This window comes from Scedosporium apiospermum, assembly GCF_000732125.1.
Source record: "Scedosporium apiospermum strain IHEM 14462 chromosome Unknown SEQ_SAPIO_0088, whole genome shotgun sequence".
Classification (NCBI taxonomy): domain Eukaryota; kingdom Fungi; phylum Ascomycota; class Sordariomycetes; order Microascales; family Microascaceae; genus Scedosporium; species Scedosporium apiospermum.
Window position 1 is genome coordinate 2418472 of NW_015971789.1, and position 19324 is coordinate 2437795.

Consider the following 19324-nt stretch of genomic DNA (forward strand, 5'->3'; position numbering starts at 1 on the left):
ACAATGTGAGCTGGACCATTCTTGAAATGAGATATGTCCTCTGTGTCGACGGGATCTACAGCAATCCTCTTTTTGTTTGTCGATCTTGCTGTACGATCCGGAGTGTAGCCCGGGTGGAGCGGTGGCACCGAGACGGAGTCCAAGAGAAGAGCCATCGAGGCAATCGATAGATCTCTGCCTTCCGTCATCGTCTCGGGCGCTCCTGCTCAGTTGAACGCTGAGCTGGGCCGGTGGAATCAAGCTCGAGAGCCTCTAGGATTCTCGAGGCTTCCACTCCTGGAAGAGGCTGTCGGAAACTCCGGAGTAGGAAGGTTGTTCCCCAAACTGGCTTTCAGGGAGCCGTCTGTCAGAACTACATAGTATGGGGTCCTTTTTGGTCCGAAAAGACCGTTTTTATTCCGTGTCATGAAAAGTCTTGGAACTCCTCCGTTTCCGGGCTGTATTTCCAACGCATGGTTAGCTTGTCTTTACACATAAGAATATGTAGATGCCCCCAAAGCCTAGGGACTGGAACAACTCTTAGATCAGTCTGATCAAGCCTCGTTTCTAGCTATCCAAGCCTCCGCTCAAGTACTCCCATCCTCTCACCAAGCCTTTCGAATCCTTGGTTGATGGCTTGACTTGGCGGAGGTTCTCAATCGCCGTCAGAAGATCTCTGCCCTCTTGAACGGCGGCAATATTCTCGCACTTTGCCATTTCATTTCCGAGTGATATACCGAGGAAAAGTCATTAGCGATGGGTTTGGAAGTTGGGTTGTTGGTCTGCCCTGGTTGGTTGTGGATGTTGCTTGGAGTGAGGTGGGTGTAAGGAGGGAAGGAACGGTGATGCGCTTATAAAGCGTTCTTGTTCTTGGGAATGTTTCCCTCTGAAGGAAAGAAGGTTGCTATAAACATGGAAGAGGTTTGGTAGATGATGGCTTCCTGCCTGTAAATCACTGTGCTGTTGAGAGGATTTTGGCAAGACCTTCTTCTTGTACAGGACCGTATATCGGCCTCTCCCGTTGTCACGGCGCTTTTCGTCAGAGTTGGGAAGTTCTTTTTGGAAGGCACCACGATGCCGGTTTTGGAAACACGTGCGACGACAGGCCGGATCCTTGGAAATTCTCCTTTCAGAGGAGGACCACAGACGCGTGAAGCGGGTCATTGCCGTTGTTTTCGGGGGGGGGGGCATGAGACGATCCTCTGGCATCCAAGCCATATCAGCCACATCATGAACAGATATCAATACATGAAGTATTATGCTTTTTCCAGTGTATTGGCAAGTTCGGGGTGGTTCTTTCCTGCACTACATATTCGACAGGTTCATTGGTACTTCTTGTCACCCATGGCACTTCCATTGCTTCAATCCCTTTGCAGCTTTGCTATGCGAGTTAATAATAATTAATTGATGACTTCCGAGAATAGGCCGACTGACTTCAAGGACAAAGTTTCCCGATTTACGAAGTACAACAGAGTAGTATCACTAAAAGGCAACATACGAAGTAAGGTTATGAGGTCGAGACTAGACCATGACCGACACCGACCAGATGCAGAGGTCATCTCACATCATGTATCCAAGACGAGGACACAATTGGCTGTTCATAATCCTAATATCTCTCTCTCTTTTTTTTTTTTTTTTTTTTTTTTTTTTTCTTGTTTCGTCAACTCGCCTCCCCCTTTCCTTCTGGCAACACCATCAGGCCGATGCGCGTGCCAATCAGGGAGATCCTCCTCGCTTCAAGCCGTTGGCGCGTGGATTTGCATTGGTAAATGTCTCAGCTGTAGGGCACAAAGCCGGGCTCTCTCGCTCGACGCTTGGAGGTTTTTGGAAAGGGCGGCTGGGTGGGTTTCTTCTTATTCTTATTTCCCTGGGTCTCGCTTTGTTCGTTTTGTTTCAAAAGGGCGATTGACACGGCATATCACCTCAGGTTTCAGTGACCTCGCTTGGCTCCCGCCCCTTACACGTGGTGCCTGGTTTGGAGAAGAGCCTTCTACGGTTTTCCTAAGATAGAAGACAAACCAGCCTTTGATGGTGAAGCAGTTCGACCAGCCAGACTCGTAAATTGAAGGTCGGCGAGAGCGGGATTTGATGTATGTATAAACTATGAAAATGTGCCTCGTTTTTCTGGCCTTCACAATGAAACCGAGCGCACATGCTGGCGATATTCTCCACTTCAGTGCTCTCTTTATTTCTCCGGCGAAATTAGAGTGTGTGTTGAATGACGGTGAGTCTAACCCGACTCCTGAGTGGCAGGCCCCATCCCCGGCACACTCGTCTCCCCCCTGGTCTGTCGTGTAATAACCCCTGGCCGACCCTGGCCCGTCTTGGGGGTATTGAGGTGACAGGTCAAGGTCGTCTGCGGCAGTGATTCGCTGGATGGACTCGGACGTCTGTCCAGATCAAGCGCTTGGTCCTTGCAGAGATCAATTCCAATGGAACGGGAGACGATAATGCAGGAGGCGAGTGCGTCCCCCCATCCATCAACATTGGAGTGTACGAAGTACGAAGTAAACTTACAGTAATTCACTCCAGCACAACATGCGCCATTGCCAGCGCTAAAACTAGACTGCACTGGACTGAGCCTGGACATTGAGGCTTGAATACGACCTCGTGCCATCACGGTGCTACCAAGTACAAGAGAGTGACATTGGAGGTCTCTGAGAATGGGGGAATCCTAGTGTAGCTTCATGTACTCAATATCACGCGTTAATGATGAACCAATTTGACCAACTGGACGACAATGCTGGCGCTACACAGAACTCTGAACTTCATAGTGCATTTCGTAGTGCGCTCTCTCGTGAAGCATGAACCAATACTCTTCGTCCTAATCATTTGATGCTGTTCAATTTAGCGCCCAGTTGCTTCTTCCGTCCTGTCTCATTTCACGTAGGGCTCGTCACGCATCAATTGATTGATTCTTTGATGATTGATCCATCCCCATGCTGTGCTCGTGCCGCTTCTGCTCTCGGCCGTCCGAAGGCGTCAACCGGACTTTGCATTTTACTTGCATTGATGCAATCTTGGCTATTTTCCCCAGCGAGATTGGCTCAGTGATGCTGCAGAACTAATGTACACGATGAAGGACAGCACTGCACCCTAATTACTTCGTGCTTCTCAGTGTACTTGCGTAGTTTACATGCAACTACTTCGTACATACGAACATCTTCCCTCAGTCCAGTCTTAGTGCATGCTTCCTCCACAATAATGAATACGACGTCAGGGTCTCCCTCACCACCACGTCTAACCCTCCAAGTCTCCACACTTTCAAGGATGGCCCCCTGCTTCTCGCCAAAGACCTTCCCATCTCGAGCCCCCTTCGGCCAATGGAAATCATCACGCTAACGCAAGGGACAGGGCGAACCATGTCCTTGTGCGTAAGGGGGGCGTCCGGGGGGCATCGAGCACTTGACTGGTCAAGGTCTTTTCCCAAATGGCTCGAGCCGCCGTCCATTTCACCCAAAATGAAAATGAGCAGTGCAACGGTGTGATCCCCTATCCAGCCACTCATCGTATTCGAACGTCCGAGTTACCATTGCCCAAAAGACCCTACCGAATCTATTCCTAATCTCCCTTTTCTCCCTCATCTACCAAGTACGACGTACGGTGAGAAAAGGGAAATGGGCGTTGCTGCTCTTTGCGAATGACAGCTCGAGCTCGGCGTTTCTCGTGTGTGGTGGTCATCAGGACATGATAAGCGAACCACACCATCACCATGGCTACTTATAATGATCGAGGCTACTTTGACCTGGACCTCCGGTCAGAGTCCGGGTCTGCCTCCGTTTCTGCTCAAGCCTCCTCCCATCAGCGACAGGCCTCTGACACTCCTTTTGCTTCATCTGAAGTGTCTCAGCGTCTAGTCTCACCACCCTCTGGTACCGCTCTTCCCGCTCCTACTACGACGGCCACCACAACCACTACCACTACCACTACTACCATCACCTCCTACACGGCCGCCGCAGACTTTGCTGCCTACTACGAGATTCCCGGATCCTCCCAGACGGCTGCCGACCCGTCCATCGCTCCCTCACCGTCCTTCCCGTCCGATCCACGCATCGGCTCAGGCTCGTATCACAACAACTTCAGCGCTGGTATCGCAACTCAGAGGACTACCAGGTCCAACACATTATCTTCAGACTATAATCCTAATCAGGTCATCAAGCGGAAACCGTTGTCGTCCACCGCTTCGGCCATCGTTGCGCGATTCTCTGGCTCGGCCCCTGGAACCACCAACATCGTCTCCGGAGCCTCACAGGAAACAAGTGCGCTACACGACGCACAGCCGTACCGACCTTCCCACTCGCGGGATACGTCTGTCTACTCGTCTTCTGAATACGCATTCAGCGAAGTGTATGTTGTAGTTTGTCTTGTCGTTTCTTCGTTGTTTCTTCGTTCTTCCTCCTCTTCCCTCATGTTCCCCCCCACTCACACGCACCCTTACGCCTTCCTTTCCCAAACAACGGTTGCCTCAGCAGGAAACAATGCGACAGAAACAGTAAAGGAACGGGACAGCCACAACTGGAACCTGTTTCTTGGTTTCTCTTGCCTGCTTCTCTTTTTTCCGCCTACATGATCTGTCGGAGATCACGACCGCTAACGGAAGCGCACCCAGCAGATCTCCACCGGACTTCCCGGCTCCTCCATCTGCCCACTTTGCCCAGGTCGACCAAGAGCCTGCTACAGGCTCTCAAACGGGACAACAGCTCCTCCTGCGACGTGGGCATGAAGACCTGACCATAGAACCACTTCAGACTCGCTCCCAGGATCCACATCACAGCGCGATCGCCGAAGAGGACGAAATCGAAGAAGTAGACGACTCTGACGACTCCTTGTACGACTCGATTTATAATAATCTTAATGCTACTAATGATATGTCATACCCCGTACTGGTTGAGCAACAACCATCCTCACCGACCTTGAATCCCGAATATCTCGACTCCGACCTTCAACGGACAACCACCACCACCACTACGACCAGCACAACCACGCAAATACAAGAAATCTCAATCACCAAAGTCGACAAACACCAATCTGATAGATCAGCACCTACCGACACAATCACAGGCCCCAAGTCTCCCCTCTCGCCGGCTTTTGCCAAGCTTGGAACCTTTTTCTCTTGGAACACCAATTCGCCCTCCAACAGCGAATATTCCCCCCTTCCGTCACCTACATCTCCCAGGCCGACCACCACCATAACCGATGATACCTCTCTCCCTTCGGCACGTACAGATCCTACCATTACGGAAAAGTCCTTATCGGATGCGCCAGACATTCGCCATTCATCACAATCGGCCATTGAATACTGCGAATCTACACTACAGACACCCCCCTGTATTACTACTCCATCCTCGACGGCGGAAATCGAAGAGATGGAGGATGAGTTGAAGGCCATCAGCGCCGAATTGGCTTCGTCAATTCGGCGCGAGATGGATCTCGAAGACATAGTGGACCGTCTTCAATCAGAAATTAATAACCCCCAAGCGCCCGGAAAGCGCACTAGCGACTACTACTCTGACTCGGGTATCAGCTCCGCCAAATTTAGTGAATTTGATCAGACCCGGGAAGAGGTGGAGAGGATTCAGCGGAAATCTGAACAGGAAAAGGCGCAGCTGCGCCTCGAGCTAACGACGAAGCTTCAAGATGAGCGAGATAAGCGGCGCGAGCTCGACGCCCAGATCAGGGAGCTGTCCGAAAAGGCGTCGCAGATCGATGCCGCGCGCATGAACAGCCTAGACGCGACGGGGCGGCTCAAGGATCTCGAGTCCAGCTGCGAGGACCTACGGAGGAAGCTCTCTGAAGAGCGCGAGATGAAGACCAACTTGGAGGATCTACTATCCGCACTCAAGGGCGAGCTTCAAACGGCGACGAACGAGCGAGATAACCTCCGTGACGAAGTTGTCCCGCAACTTCGTTCGCGAGTCGAGGGGCTCGAGGCAGAGGCGGCCGATCAGACGAACATGACTTACGAAACGACGAGAATGCAGCAAGATCTTGAGGCGCTCCGTCTAGAAAACGAGAAGCTGAAGAAGTCCAAGGAGGAAGCGGACGCCCGGGCCACGCGTGCGTCGATGACCCTGACGCGGTCCAACTCGATTGCGCAATCGAAGCCTTTCAAGCTACAACACCCTCCCGCGACCCTCGCAAGATCCAATACGGTCAAGAAGCTCGAGTCCAAGGAGGCGCTCTCGGAGCGGCTTAAGGATGTCGAGGCACAAAGGGACGCACTGCACAATGCGCTGAAGAGCCTTCTCGAGCGCCAAGAGTACCAAAATCGGGAGAACGAGAAGAAGATCCGGTTCCTCGAGGCCGAACGCGAGCGCTTACTGCAGGACTCGCCCCAAAAGGCTGGTTACGAGAGGGATATCGCCAACCTCCGGGCCGAGGTTTCAGTGCTCCGTCGCCGGGCTGAAGACGCTATCGACCAGAAGTGGAGGATAGAGAAGGGCTTGATCAGCCTCAAGTTCGACCTCGACCGCGCCGACGAGGAGATTGCCTCTCTCCGATCTCTCCTGGCTGCGAACGACATCCTTATCCCTCCCGTCGAGGGCTACCGATCGAGCGGATCCAGCAACCTCAGCGACGCCGCGGGCTTGGTAACTTCGGAGACGCTTGAGCGCGCCTACAAGGAGCTCCAGGCGAGCTATAGCGAGTCTCTCGAGCGCATCAAGAAGTTGGAGGCTTCGGGCAACATCAGCGTGTCGGACGAGAAGACGCAGTTGGCTCTTCGGCGCCTCGAGACGTCCCTCTCATCGGCGCTCTCCGAGCGAGATGCCGCCCGCGACGAGGCTTCGTCTTACAAGGACCAGGTGGATTCGTTCGCCGCCAGCGAGGCAAAGCACCTCGACCACGAGCGTGCGCTTTCGGATGAGCTCCAGGAGTCGGCTCAGCGCGTAGAGCAGCTCGCGGCGCAGGTGCAGGCCCAGCTGAACGCCAACTCCGACCTCCGCCAACGCCTTTCCGATGCCGTCTCCCGCGGCGAGGCCGACCGGAAGTCCAACACGGAGCGCATCACGCGCCTTCAGAACCGCCTCAAGACGCTAGAGGAGCAGCTCGTAGCGGCGCAAACAGCGTCCGAAGAGCGCGTAGCCCGGCACGAAGCCGAGATCGCCTCCATCAAGGAGGCGCACAACACGCAACTCCGGCGCGTCACCAGCTCCCCGCTCGCCAGCCCTCTCCGGTCCCCGAGCCCGCTCCGCCCCTCGATGGCGCGGCTTTCCCCGCTACCCTCGCCGCTGTTCCCCAGGTCTCCCCGCTTGCCGCCGGCCAAGACGCTCGAGGACGACGCCGAGGTGTCGAGGCTCCGGGACCGAGTGGCGGAGCTGGAAACGGCGGTGGCGGAGTCGGATCGCGAGATGCAGGACGTCATTGCTAAGATGAGCGAGGCGCAGATCGAGGTCATGGGGTTACAGGAGGAGAGGGATGCGGCGGTTAGGCAAGCGAAGAGGTTGCAGAAGGAGTTGGATGGGGAGAAGGTGAGACAGTTTGAGGATCGGTTTAAGACGCTTGCGCGGAGCGGAACCGTTTCCTAAGGAGAAGACGGTGCCTTTTCTCCGGTGAGGTCTGGGCCCCACACCGCCTGGCGGTTTCATAATTTATACTGGTTCATGAGAATTTGCATTTCAGCCGAAGAACGGCTGATTACATGGAGTTGGATTTTGTTTTCTCTTCTTTCTTTTTCTTCTATTCCCAGTTTGCATTTCTTCAAAGAGATATCCCGGCCCTAATTTACCTTCGCTTCTTATTTCCTTTTCTTTCTATATCCAGTCCGAAGAAGTGTGGATTCTTCGGACAAGCGCCGTATTGGCCATTTATTTTCTCTTCGAGTCTTTCGTTTCTAGACATATTGCATGTACACTTATATATATTCAAGCTAAAGTCTAATAGCTAGATATGGAGGTGAGAGGGGGGAAACAAAATTGGGAGGAGGGATAGATGGGAGCGAAGGGCGAAGCTGAAAATGATGGCAAGGATGGATGTGTTACAGTAGTGTAGTATCAAGAGGAATATATTGCCGTGAAAGCAGGGTGGCTTTGAAGATTTCTATACTGAAGTGTTACTACCTACCAGTGAAGCTTCTAAGGCCGACGGGGAGGATGGACATCCAATCAACGTCGGTCGGCAAATCCAGATGCCTCTTTTTCAACAGTTGCTTGAGTTCGTTGATGGATCGAAGGCCGTCTGGTGATAATGACGGTCATGGTCATCAGTTGAGAGTATCTAGCAAGCGTTACGTCCCTCCATCCCCACTGGAGGCGAAGAACCACGAATTCGTCAAGTTCAAAGTGGACCTTGATCTCGGTGTAAAGCGAGCGCCCGCAAAACGACGGTGGTACTCGAGGAGGCGAGAACTCTACTCATCTCACATCGGCACACTCCGCTGTCAAAGTAGACGGGTATTACATTTGAGAGAGCTTTAAATGGTGCTTCTGTGGAGCATTCAATTGCTGCGCGATATAAGCTACTACAACTATAACTAGCAGTGGCAATGTCTTTAACTGATCAAAGCTCTGATGAAGAGATGGAAAATGCTGATATAGCACGGATTTGTGGCGTCTGGCGTTCTTTTTTGCCCTTCTCTCTTCTTTTTTCGGGTTTTGTTTCCGGAAAGGTTCTAGGCTGCGCCACGATTCCGAAGGAAAATAACTCAAGGACCTGTGGAACCAACTGAAGACTTGTTGCGGGAACGACGGGCAAGCAGAAGTAGGTCTGAGATATGTAAGCCCCGGAGAGTTTGATGGTTGAAGATGTTGCATGAGTTGATGGACGGGAAGGTGGGTTGGAGCCCCCCACGCCACATGAAGCGGGAACCAGGGTTTGGGGAAGGATTGGGTTGCTGGTGTGGGGTGGTACGGAGCACACTGCCAGGTGAAGTACCTTTCTACTTTCTACACTACGAAAGTACTTGGAATGAGTCGATCCATGCCTCGTCTGGGCTCAAGTGAAAGATAAGGTACAAAGGCATCCCAGACCCTAGCCTGCGGTGGATGTACCTTCGTACTACTTCGTAGAGTGGCACGCTGTTATCGCCCCGTCTTGGCGAACTGATCTTCTATCTCTGGAGTGCTGATATACTCCAAACCTATTTCCTACTTTAACCCCCTTTACGACACCGAACTGGCTTATCTCTTTCACTTTCACTCTTCTCTGTTTGAGTTCCCATCACCTCTTCTTGGCGAACTCTCTGTCCTGCTGCAGACTAATACCGGGCGTTAATATCTTCGAGGAGGCGAACTGTTTTTCTCCTTGCGGCCGCCAATCGACGAGGACACGAGGACGAGAGCACAGTTTTAAGCCGCACCGGAAAGTTGGGAATGAAAGGGAAATAAATAATCAGCAATTGCGAGTAAGTGGTGCTTATCTCGTTGATGTGTCACCTATCACTGGGCCAATCTCGAGCAGCTTTGAAGAAGGAACATGGAACCGAGGAATCAAGCTAGTACGTACCGAGTACCTGGGTCCGTCCAGCTGAAGGTTCATTGTTCTCCCCGTTGCTTCTCCCACTCAGTGTTGAGATAATCCGTGGATCCCGTCCAAGTTGGATTCTCGAGTTCTCGAAAATATCGGAATGCTTGATAAATCAAAATGCCTCATCGCTATTCATCTCCCTGTGTACTGTATCGTCAATTCGAGCATCGTATACTTCGTAGCTCATTTCCCCCTAAATTCGGTGTCCATCATTCCGTTTTCGCTCTTTGCCTCCATGCCTTTTTGTCCATTCCAATTACCTCAGTATGTGCGGTCAGACGCTCTTCAGACTTGTCCTGATATCAAACGAGAGAGAGAGAGATAAGGGTCTCTCCCCTCCCTCCATCTCCAACCAATCTACCCCATGATTGGCCCCATGATTGATCAATTGATCCCTGTTTTACCCCATTTACTTCGTACCTTTTCCATTTACAGATTCAAATTCCTCCCCTTCTCCAAGTTGTGGAGCACCCTTGCCCTCCATCGAGTCTATCCATGCCCCGTTTCTTTCGCTCCGCCTCCCCCGAAAATAAAAGGCAAGAATGATGTGCTACGGAGCGTCATCCATTATTACGCCGTTTACAATTGTATGCTTATCATCCACCTGCTCCACTCTCTATATCATTCCTATGCCCGTGCTTGTCTCCCTTACACTCGTTACACTCGTAATCTGTGGCGAATGCCCCCCTCTGGGCCTTACTTTCCCCCTTGTAAATACAGACCCTGCAACAGAGGCGAAGCTTGCACGGGAAGTACGAAGTAGTACACTACCGCCCACTTAGTTCCCTTCCACCGCCAAAGTCGTCAGCCACCAAGAAACGGAACTCGTGCCCAGATACCAGGTTCGGTGCCTTTGGGGTGTGGTAAAAGAGAGAGCATTAAAAGCCCATTGAACCTGGTGGTGGGATAACACGCCCCCATGCTCCATGCCGTTCACTCTCTAATACTCTAATGCTCCTTGCCTTCCTCTAATGAGTATCCTGTAATCTCTCGATTCCATATCAGCCCATCTTCGTCCTACACTACAAGACTTCTGCATATACCTGTGGTTGAACCTCGTTTCTTTTCTTCTCCCTCCCTCCTTGGGCCGAGCAACCTCGACATCTTGCGCCCTTTTAATACACCTTATCCGCCTGCTTGCTTACCTGCCTGCCCACCCCCCCGTCATCTTTGATCCGATCCCACGGGGCTGAAAAGGACTGTTACGCCTCTTTGTGGTCTGTGACATACCTGTTGTGTTTCTGCTGCTGCAACCTGCACATCCTTTCGCGAATGAGAAGCAAACTTCGACGACCAACTTCATCACCGAGAACAGAACTCGTTTGTTTCCTCTACATTGCGTACGCTCGGCAGCTGTGTTGCTAGTTGTTGAACCATAAGTCTTGGTTATTGGTCTCTTGATAATGTCGGACCAAGATAACGTCGATTTGGATTCGTTGAATTATGTCGTCAAGGCTCCGTATAACGGCACCGGGCCGACGGGAGGGGATCCGCTGACCGAGAATATGAACATCTGGTACGAGGTGAGTGATGGCCATCAGTTTCATTACATGCGAGATGTGACAAGTGGAAGTTGTAACAACGAGCTGAACTGACTGGAAACGGGGGGATACAGTCCGGCGATCTGGGTTGGGTAATAATGGCGACGGCTCTCGTCCTGTTGATGGTCCCTGGTATTGGGTACGCATTATTTGCTCCCTCTCAGCTAGTCTTCCTTCCGGGGAGGATCTTCCAACTTGAGACACCGAGAGCACTAACACCGCATCACAGATTCTTCTACTCCGGCCTCGCTAGACGCAAGTCCGCCCTCTCCCTCATCTGGCTCTCCGTCATGTCCGTCGCCGTCACCTGCTTCCAGTGGTTCCTCTGGGGCTACTCCCTCACCTTCTCGCACACCGCGGGCCCCTTCATCGGCAACCTCGAAAACTTCGGCTTCCGCAACGTCCTCGGCGCGCCCTCCGTCGCCTCTGACCGCATCCCCGACCTCCTCTTCGCCGTCTACCAGGGCATGTTTTCCGCCGTCACCGTCGCGCTAGCCACGGGCGCCATCGCCGAGCGCGGTCGCATGCTCCCCTGCGTCGTCTTCATGTTCGTCTGGGCTACTGTCATCTATGACCCCATTGCCTGCTGGACGTGGAATCCCAGCGGTTGGTCGAACAAGATGGGCGGTCTTGATTTTGCGGGAGGAACGCCTGTGCATATCGCTTCGGGGACGGCGGCCTTGGCGTATTCCATGGTCTTGGGGAAGAGGAGGGGGCACGGTACGCACGAGCTCAACTACCGCCCGCACAATGTGACGCACATCGTCATCGGGACGGTTTTCCTCTGGGTCGGGTGGTTTGGTTTCAATGCCGGTTCGGCGTTGAGCGCTAACATGAGGGCCATCATCGCCACAGCTGTTACGAATCTTGCTGCTTGTGTGGGTGGAATTACGTGGTGTGTGCTCGACTACAGGCTTGAGAAGAAGTGGTCGACCGTGGGCTTCTGCTCGGGTATTATTGCTGGCCTTGTCTCCATTACCCCGGGTTCGGGTGCGTTTAGCCCCTTTGGTCTCTCTTTTTTCTTCTACGTTTTCTCCAAAAGCCCACTAACATGAGATATTCTACTTAGGTTATGTCCCCGTCTGGGCAGCCGTCATTTTCGGCGTCCTCGGCGGCGGCTTCGCCAACTACGCCACCAAGCTCAAATTCATCCTCGGAATCGACGACGCCCTCGACATCTTCGCCGTGCACGGCATAGGCGGTCTCGTCGGCAACATCTGCACTGCCTTCTTCGCCTCGCGCCAGATCGCTCACCTCGACAACGTCCAGGTCATCAAGGGCGGCTGGATCGACCACCACTGGATGCAGCTGGCCTACCAGCTCGCCGACTCCTTCGCCGGCGGCGCCTACTCGTTCGTGGGTACCTGCGTCATCCTCTTGATCATGAACTTGATCCCCGGTCTCCGGCTGCGCGTGGGCGAGGAGGCCGAGATCTTGGGTATCGACGATGCGGAGATTGGGGAGTTTGCTTATGATTATGTTGAGTTGACGAGGGAGGTGCTGGCGGATGTGGAGAATGAAACGGGGAGTGTGAGGTATTCGGGGGATGCGGGGACGTTTAGGTCGTTTGAGAAGCATAATGCGCCGTTGGTACCGCCGAGGGCGCCGCAGTTTAGGCATGGGCAGGGGATGCATAGATGAGGAGAGGCGAGAAGTGAGTGAGGTTGAGGGATGTTGAGGCATGGGTGGGTGGCATCGTGGAAATTGGCTTCTTCTTAGAATTCATTCATTAATTTTGTATGTAAATATTGCAGGAAATACCCTTTTTAACTAGAGTAACAGGATCTAGATATCTTAAGAAACAACTTTGCAGTCTAGGCATGTTAGCTGGGATCTCTTCTTGATCGAGCCATCGTGAACAATTGTGGGCAAGGGTGCGAGAGCCGATGGATCCCGTCTTCCGACTTGAGCTCGGCCGGCTCTTGAAGAAAATCGATATTTAGTGTTTGAGCTAGTGTAAACGCTGTCGAGGAATTGGCCGCATCTCGGTGTGAGTGACGGGAGGAGGTGAGGATCAAGATCGAGGTTACGGTTACATTGGGTACTTCGCACTTGATGACCCGCTAGGCAACGGCCCTGTCGTAGTTGCCTAAACCCACTAAGGCACGTGCTAAATTAACCCTCCATGCGCGTCATTCCAGGGCCAAAGTACACGTTTCAGTGTCCCAAGTACCAGTTACGACTTGAACAGACTTTTGGACTCGCCTGATCGAAGTTGATTCACATAATCAGGCCCGGACAGATTTGGTGATCTTTCCTTTAGGCAGGTGTGCTCGAGGGAAGAGCTGATGCTTTGCTCCACCTCAGCTGAATCACTTGATGATTATATTTACTGAAGCACTGGAGACTGGGTGATCTCCCAAGTCGTTTCGACTGATACTTCACCTCATCCAGTTTCTTTCAAACTGAAGTATTCTTTGTAAACATCAATTTCCATTCCCTCGTGTGAACCACATCTCCTCCCTTTGAACCTTGGAATCTGAGCCCCAAAATAAGGTTTTGTCTACATCAGCTAGCCATGAGCGCCGGACAGCCCTCCCTAGATCAAAAACGTCAGTACTTCCAGGAACTCGACGCGCTGCTGGGCAAGAAACCCTCCGACGCAGATGTCGACTCCGACTCTGATGCCCTAGACGAGGAAGAAGAGGCGTATCGGAGAAAGTGCCGCGGCTTCCACAAGAAGGCATCGGTCGACGCCGGTACACCACGCAGCTTTTCACATCTCAAGGCAGACTCCAGTCAGAACCAGTCCCTAGAAAACAAGAACCAGGAGGAACATAAGCGCCAGGATCCGGTGAGCTCGTCCCAATCATCTCAGCGCGGACCGCAGAATTGGCCCGGCGCACCCCCGAAGAGAGTGGTTTCTGCACCGCTACCAACTACTATCAACGCGACGCCAGCTACTGAGCACGCGAGGCGAGGGAACCGAAAGGCGGTGATTGATCTTACAACGTCGTTTGTCGAAGAGACGCCCATTCCTGTCCCGGACTACGCCGTTCCTGCCCCCAAGATTCCCGGATTGACGAGGAGCGAAACTACTCCCTTGCCGAGGAAGAGAAGTTTCCTGACGCTGGGCCAGGAGGCCTCGCCGTCTGTCGGGTTGGCGATGAAGAAGCGGAAGAGATCCGACGGCATACGCTTGGTGCCCGAGGCAGATCGTATTTTTGCCGGGTTGAGGTTTTTTTATATACCGGATGACGCTATCGCGCCTGCAAGGAGGGCACGCATCACGAAGGCGAGGGAGCACGGGGCGACTTGGACGAGGGACATTGCGGACGCGACGCATGTTGTCGTTGACAGGAATCTAAAGTACGCCGATATAGAGTCCATGCTTAAAGCGGGACCGGTATCGGGAGATGCTGTTGTTGTCAACGACGAGTTTCCTCTCGATTGTATTGCGTTTCGGCATGTCCTCAATCCAAGGCAAACAAAGTATGAGATCGTCGGTGATCCCACCGGGGAGCACTATATGGAAACCGCGCCACCGACGGAGGTAACGGACTCTGCGGCTCGGAGGAACTCACTTCCCTTAAAACCCCCACCTACGAACGCGAAACGATGGGACTATCTTCCAAACTTTGACACGCAGTCCCAAGACTCTGTATCTACTCCAGCAGAGGATCCTGGTTCCGGAGCTCAACCTGTACCTGCACCTGAGCCTATATTAATATCCGACGATTCCCAGTCAAGGCTGGCGCCGTCAAGCGTTGAGACGTCCATGGTCATGCCTCAACCTCCGGAGAATCCTTCGAAATCATCAGAGCCGAAAGAAGACGTGGTTGGTGATGAGTTATCCGGTTATATCAATATGATGCAAAAGTATAGAGCACTGCCGATTGATCACGACGAAGACGACTCTCATTCTAGCACCGAAACCGCGACTATAGCTTCGGATCCTGATGATGAGGGACACCGCAGCTCCGGGTCCGAGGAGGAAGGCCGGATGAAAACCCGCTCCTCCAAGCGCCGTAGGAAGAACATGCCTTTCGAGGATCAGTTCGCGTGCAACCACGGCGGAATCAAGGACAAGAAAGATACCAATCCTAACGCCCGGACGATCGAGATCCTTCAGGAGATGTGCACATACTACACGCGCATCAATGACACTTGGCGATCCCTCGGTTATCGCAAAGCCATAAAGACACTGCAGCACCAGGATCATAAGATCTGTACGGCTGAGGAGGCAAGGAAGTTACCTAACATTGGGGACCGGCTAGCGCAGAAGATCGAGGAGATCGTGACTACAGATCGGTTGCAGAGGCTCGAATACGCACAAGCCGAGCCGCACGATGGCGCCCTACAACTCTTCTTGAATATATACGGCGTCGGGCTCGCGCAGGCGAATCATTGGATAGCACAGGGTTACCGAACCCTGGATGATCTCCTCGAAAAAGCGAAGCTGACAGAGCACCAACGCATCGGGATCGAGCACTACGATGACCTCAACACGCGCATCCCACGCCGCGAAGTCGAAGCCCTCGGCGCCTACGTGAAAAAGACGGCAAGAGAAATCGACCCAACCGTCGAGCTCATCATTGGAGGCAGCTACCGCCGCGGCGCCGACTCCTCGGGTGACATCGACTTCATCGTCACTAAGCGCGGCACGAAGTCGACGGCGGAGCTAGCCCCGTTCCTAGGGAAGCTCGTAGCCAAGCTTGAAGCCGAAAACTTTCTCGTCGCCACCCTGGCCGCTTCGCATTCGCGTACGGACCCGAGTAAGTGGCACGGCTGCTGCGTCCTCCCGCCCACGCCGTCGATCAACGTCGACCCAGTGACGAAGGAATATCGCAAGGTTTGGCGGAGGATCGATTTCTTGCTCGTGCCGGAGACGGAGATTGGGGCGGCGTTGATTTACTTCACGGGGAATGATATCTTTAATCGGAGTATGCGGCTGCTTGCGTCGAAGAAGGGGATGAGATTGAATCAGAGGGGATTGTACGCGGATGTTTTACGGGGTCCGGGGAGGAAGAAGCTTTCGGAGGGGAGGTTGGTGGAGGGGAGAGATGAGAGGAGGATATTTGATATTCTTGGGGTAAAATGGAGAGAGCCGAGTGAGAGATGGTGTTGAAAAGAGGGGAGAAAAAGGCATTGGAAAGTTGGCAATGGATAATGATGATGGTTTAAGGGTGGATAGGATAAGAGCACGCTTTGGACAAACAGTCGTGCGATGATTATGTTTAAGAATGAATTCATGAAGATACCCTCGTACATCGACTGGGTTGGCACAAGTTGAAGGTGTACAAGTTTGTGGTATCTTGATCTCAAGGCAGCCGATGGATCCTGTAAGTAACATGCCGAAGAGAAGCAGAGGGGCTGACAAAAACAAGAGAGGGAGAGAGGGAGATGATATAAAAAGCAGAACACCAAGCGAACCCTTCATAAACCAATCGACTACATAAAGACAACCCATCCCCTTCCTCAGATCCGTCGTATATATATATACCCTGCTCATGACCAACCACATCTAGAGACCCGCCAAGACACTCTGTATCCCCACAGACGACGAATCATCTCTCTTCTGCACAAACGCCTTAAAATCCGCCTTGCCCAACTTCCTCCCAGCCCCCGTCGGCCCCGTCGTCAGCGTCCTCGACTTCTCCCTAAGCGCCTCAGGACCAACGATGAAGAGCGACCCGACCTCTGTGAGCACCTCGACGGTGCCCTCGACCTGTTTGCTCAAGGCCCACTGCTTGAGCGTAGAAACGTACTTCGACAGGTCCTGCGTGACCATGAGCCCGCCCGTGGCGTTGACCTGGAACTTCTTAAAGTGCTCGAACAGCAGCTTGAGCAGCGCGAGGGCTAGCTCGCTGCTGAACATCTCGAGGTTATGCCCGTCGACGGCGAGGCGCGCCTGCCCGTTCACGCGGGCCAAGAACGTGCAGATGGTCTGGCACGTCTGCGTCTGCAGGGAATCGAGCTCGCCGTCGCGGGGGCGGAAATCGAGCTTCTTTTGCCCGTAGAGGGACTTGACGACCCAGTTGGAGACGACGGCGACGGTGCTCTTCATGATGTCGTTGGTCTTTTGCTCGATGCTGTCGATGGCGACGCGTTTCTGGGCTTCCATGTTGCGGCGCACCGTGGTGTTGGACTCGGCTAGGCGGATGAGCACCGTGGAAATGAACCGGTCCATGACGTTCGTGATGGTCACGGCGGGGCGGATGGACGGGAGGTACGTCATGTCCGGCTCCGTCTTGGAGTTTTCTTGCGACGTTGCCTGGTCGAGGGAGGCGTCCAGCGCTGTCTCGACGTAGACTTGGCCCATGCTGTTGAGGAGGAGGTTGAGCAGGATGTTGACGTCCTTGGGCGTCTCGCTGGCGGAGCCAAGCTCGAGGGCTCTCCTGACACTCTCGGCAAGCCACTTGATCATGCGCTTGGCGTACTCGATACTCAAAATACCATCCTGTTCGGAAACTTCGATTTCGTTCTTGGATTGGTCGTCTTGGATTCCTGCGATTCGGAGCATCATGGCCTTTTGCGTCACGGTCAGATCGGAGGATTCGAGGCGCTCCATGTAAGCATCCTTGGCGGAAGCGAGGAGTTGGGTTCCTTGCTGCGCGAGAGACGCCATGAAGCCCGTCGGTGCCTTCTTTCTCCTAGAGTGGTAGATTGTAAATTTGAGGAGCAGGGAGTTGTAAAGCTCCTCTAGGTTCTTCTTCTCGCGGTCGATGTACGAGTTGCCGACGAGGTATGGTACGAACAGCTCTTCCAATTGCTGATCGAGCGTCTGGGATATCTGGGAAGAACAGGGTTCCGGGTGTTCTGTGAGCCCATGGGCCTTCAGATCTTCTACGAGAGAGTTGATGTAGCTCCGAGAGGACTGAAGAGTTCGTAGGAAGGCGAGTGAGGATATGGTGTTGGCTTTTTCTAGCACGGCCTCTAACCTCTGCTGGATCGATTGTTGGAAGACTCGCTGAATAAATTTGGCTAGCACCGTTTCATAGTAAGGGAATGCTCGCTTAATGATGAATGATTCCTCCTGCATCACAATCTTGACCTCGTCAACGAGAGACTGCAAGCTCGGCTCTACGCCGGGCGACTCCGAATCTGGGTCTGCCACGGCCTCCCACGCCCCGGTATCCGTCGTGACCTCATCGTTAACGAGCTGGTCCCGATCAATGAAGAACTGGTGCTGGTTGACAAAAGTCGCGATCACGCTCGCACCGCCGTTGAAGTCGTGGAGCACTTTGGCACACTCCATCATATCCTCGAAGTTCTGGCGACGATAGCTGTTGTTAAACTGCTTCAGCAGGTCCTGCTCCAGCGTCTCGCTAAACTTTTCTAGCACCTCCCTCGTGTTGTGGCTCGTAGAATTCGCCCCGTTGGCACCGTTCACGCTCGGGGCCCCGTTTCGCGTCCCGTTCGTCTGCCCACCCCACGACGCCGTGTCAAGGCGCTGACTTATGCGCATCAACTGGCGCGCAATCACCGCGCATCGTACCTTGCTCTCAGCACCGCCCTGTTTCTGGATATCTTCGAGCGACGTGAGCTGTCCCGTCTCGCTGAGTTCAAGCCAACAGCGGATCAGAAAGTTGGCATCTCGCGCCCGGCGTCGTTTCCGGTCGAGCTCCTCGAGCCTCTCACCGATCTGGACGGCGGCGTTTCCGCCGGCGCCAGCTTTGGAGCCATTTTCTGAAGCGTCGGCGTCGCCTTCTCCGGAGCTATTGAGGGAGATGTTGAGGGTTTCGAAGGCTTCGATGGACTGATCAAGTTTTCGGCCGAGGGTGTCGAGGGTCTGGTTGTGGGAGATTTCGGCGCGGCGGACTTGCGACGTGAGTTCCGATTCCCTCTCTTGGAGGTCTTCGGAGAGTTCTCCGAGTTGGGCTAAGGCATCTACATTTTCAAGAGAAATTAAAAGTTAGCCATGCGCCAAACCGGGGCAGCGGAGGAGGATACGGCGTGTAGGTGGGAAGACAATAGACGTACTCTCGAAGGTTCGGATTAGGGGTTTGGGGTCGAATTGGACTTGCGCCGGGCCTGACCTCCGGTTGGCGGGGACAGCTGTATTCGCGAGATTGTCGATGAAGTCTCTGACGGTGAAGTCCTTGTTAGAGAAGTCGTCCAAGGTGAAACTGGGCCCTCTGGGGAAGAGGGACTTGGCCTGGGACCCTGTCCGCTCCATTTGCCGTCGAATGTTGGTCAGGACGCGGGCTGTAACATGGCGGGATGGATGAAGGATGGTATGTCGAGAGATAGCTCCTTCCCGTTGGCGATAGCCTGCCTCGTAATGAATGCGCGATTCGGGGTGATCTCAGTATTCGATATGTTGATTCCTGTCTTGGTCGAGGTGTCGATTAAAGCTGGAGGGGTGAAACGGAATTTAGGTGGTGTGTCAGGCATGCCGT

At 53.4% G+C, this 19324-nt stretch overlaps 3 protein-coding genes and 1 pseudogene across 3 annotated transcripts; 3 read left to right on the forward strand and 1 right to left on the reverse strand.

The window, feature by feature from the left end:
* Positions 1–3691: 3691 nt before the first annotated feature.
* SAPIO_CDS3646 (uncharacterized protein) lies at positions 3692–7505 on the forward strand (the record flags this gene model as incomplete). Its single annotated transcript, XM_016786399.1, has 2 exons — positions 3692–4326; positions 4589–7505. The coding sequence occupies 2 exons, from the start codon at positions 3692–3694 to the stop codon at positions 7503–7505; spliced, it is 3552 nt and encodes a 1183-aa protein (XP_016644405.1).
* A 3339-nt stretch (positions 7506–10844) lies between these two features.
* Positions 10845–12623, forward strand: SAPIO_CDS3647 (Ammonium transporter 1; the record flags this gene model as incomplete). The annotated part of the gene is made up of 4 exons (XM_016786400.1): positions 10845–10964; positions 11057–11121; positions 11212–11972; positions 12052–12623. The coding sequence occupies 4 exons, from the start codon at positions 10845–10847 to the stop codon at positions 12621–12623; spliced, it is 1518 nt and encodes a 505-aa protein (XP_016644406.1).
* Positions 12624–13500: 877 nt separating this feature from the next.
* Positions 13501–16050, forward strand: SAPIO_CDS3648 (annotated as a pseudogene; the record flags this gene model as incomplete).
* Positions 16051–16446: 396 nt separating this feature from the next.
* SAPIO_CDS3649 (uncharacterized protein) lies at positions 16447–19101 on the reverse strand (the record flags this gene model as incomplete). The annotated part of the gene is made up of 2 exons (XM_016786401.1): positions 16447–18812; positions 18906–19101. The coding sequence occupies 2 exons, from the start codon at positions 19099–19101 to the stop codon at positions 16447–16449; spliced, it is 2562 nt and encodes an 853-aa protein (XP_016644407.1).
* Between the last annotated feature and the right edge of the window lie 223 nt (positions 19102–19324).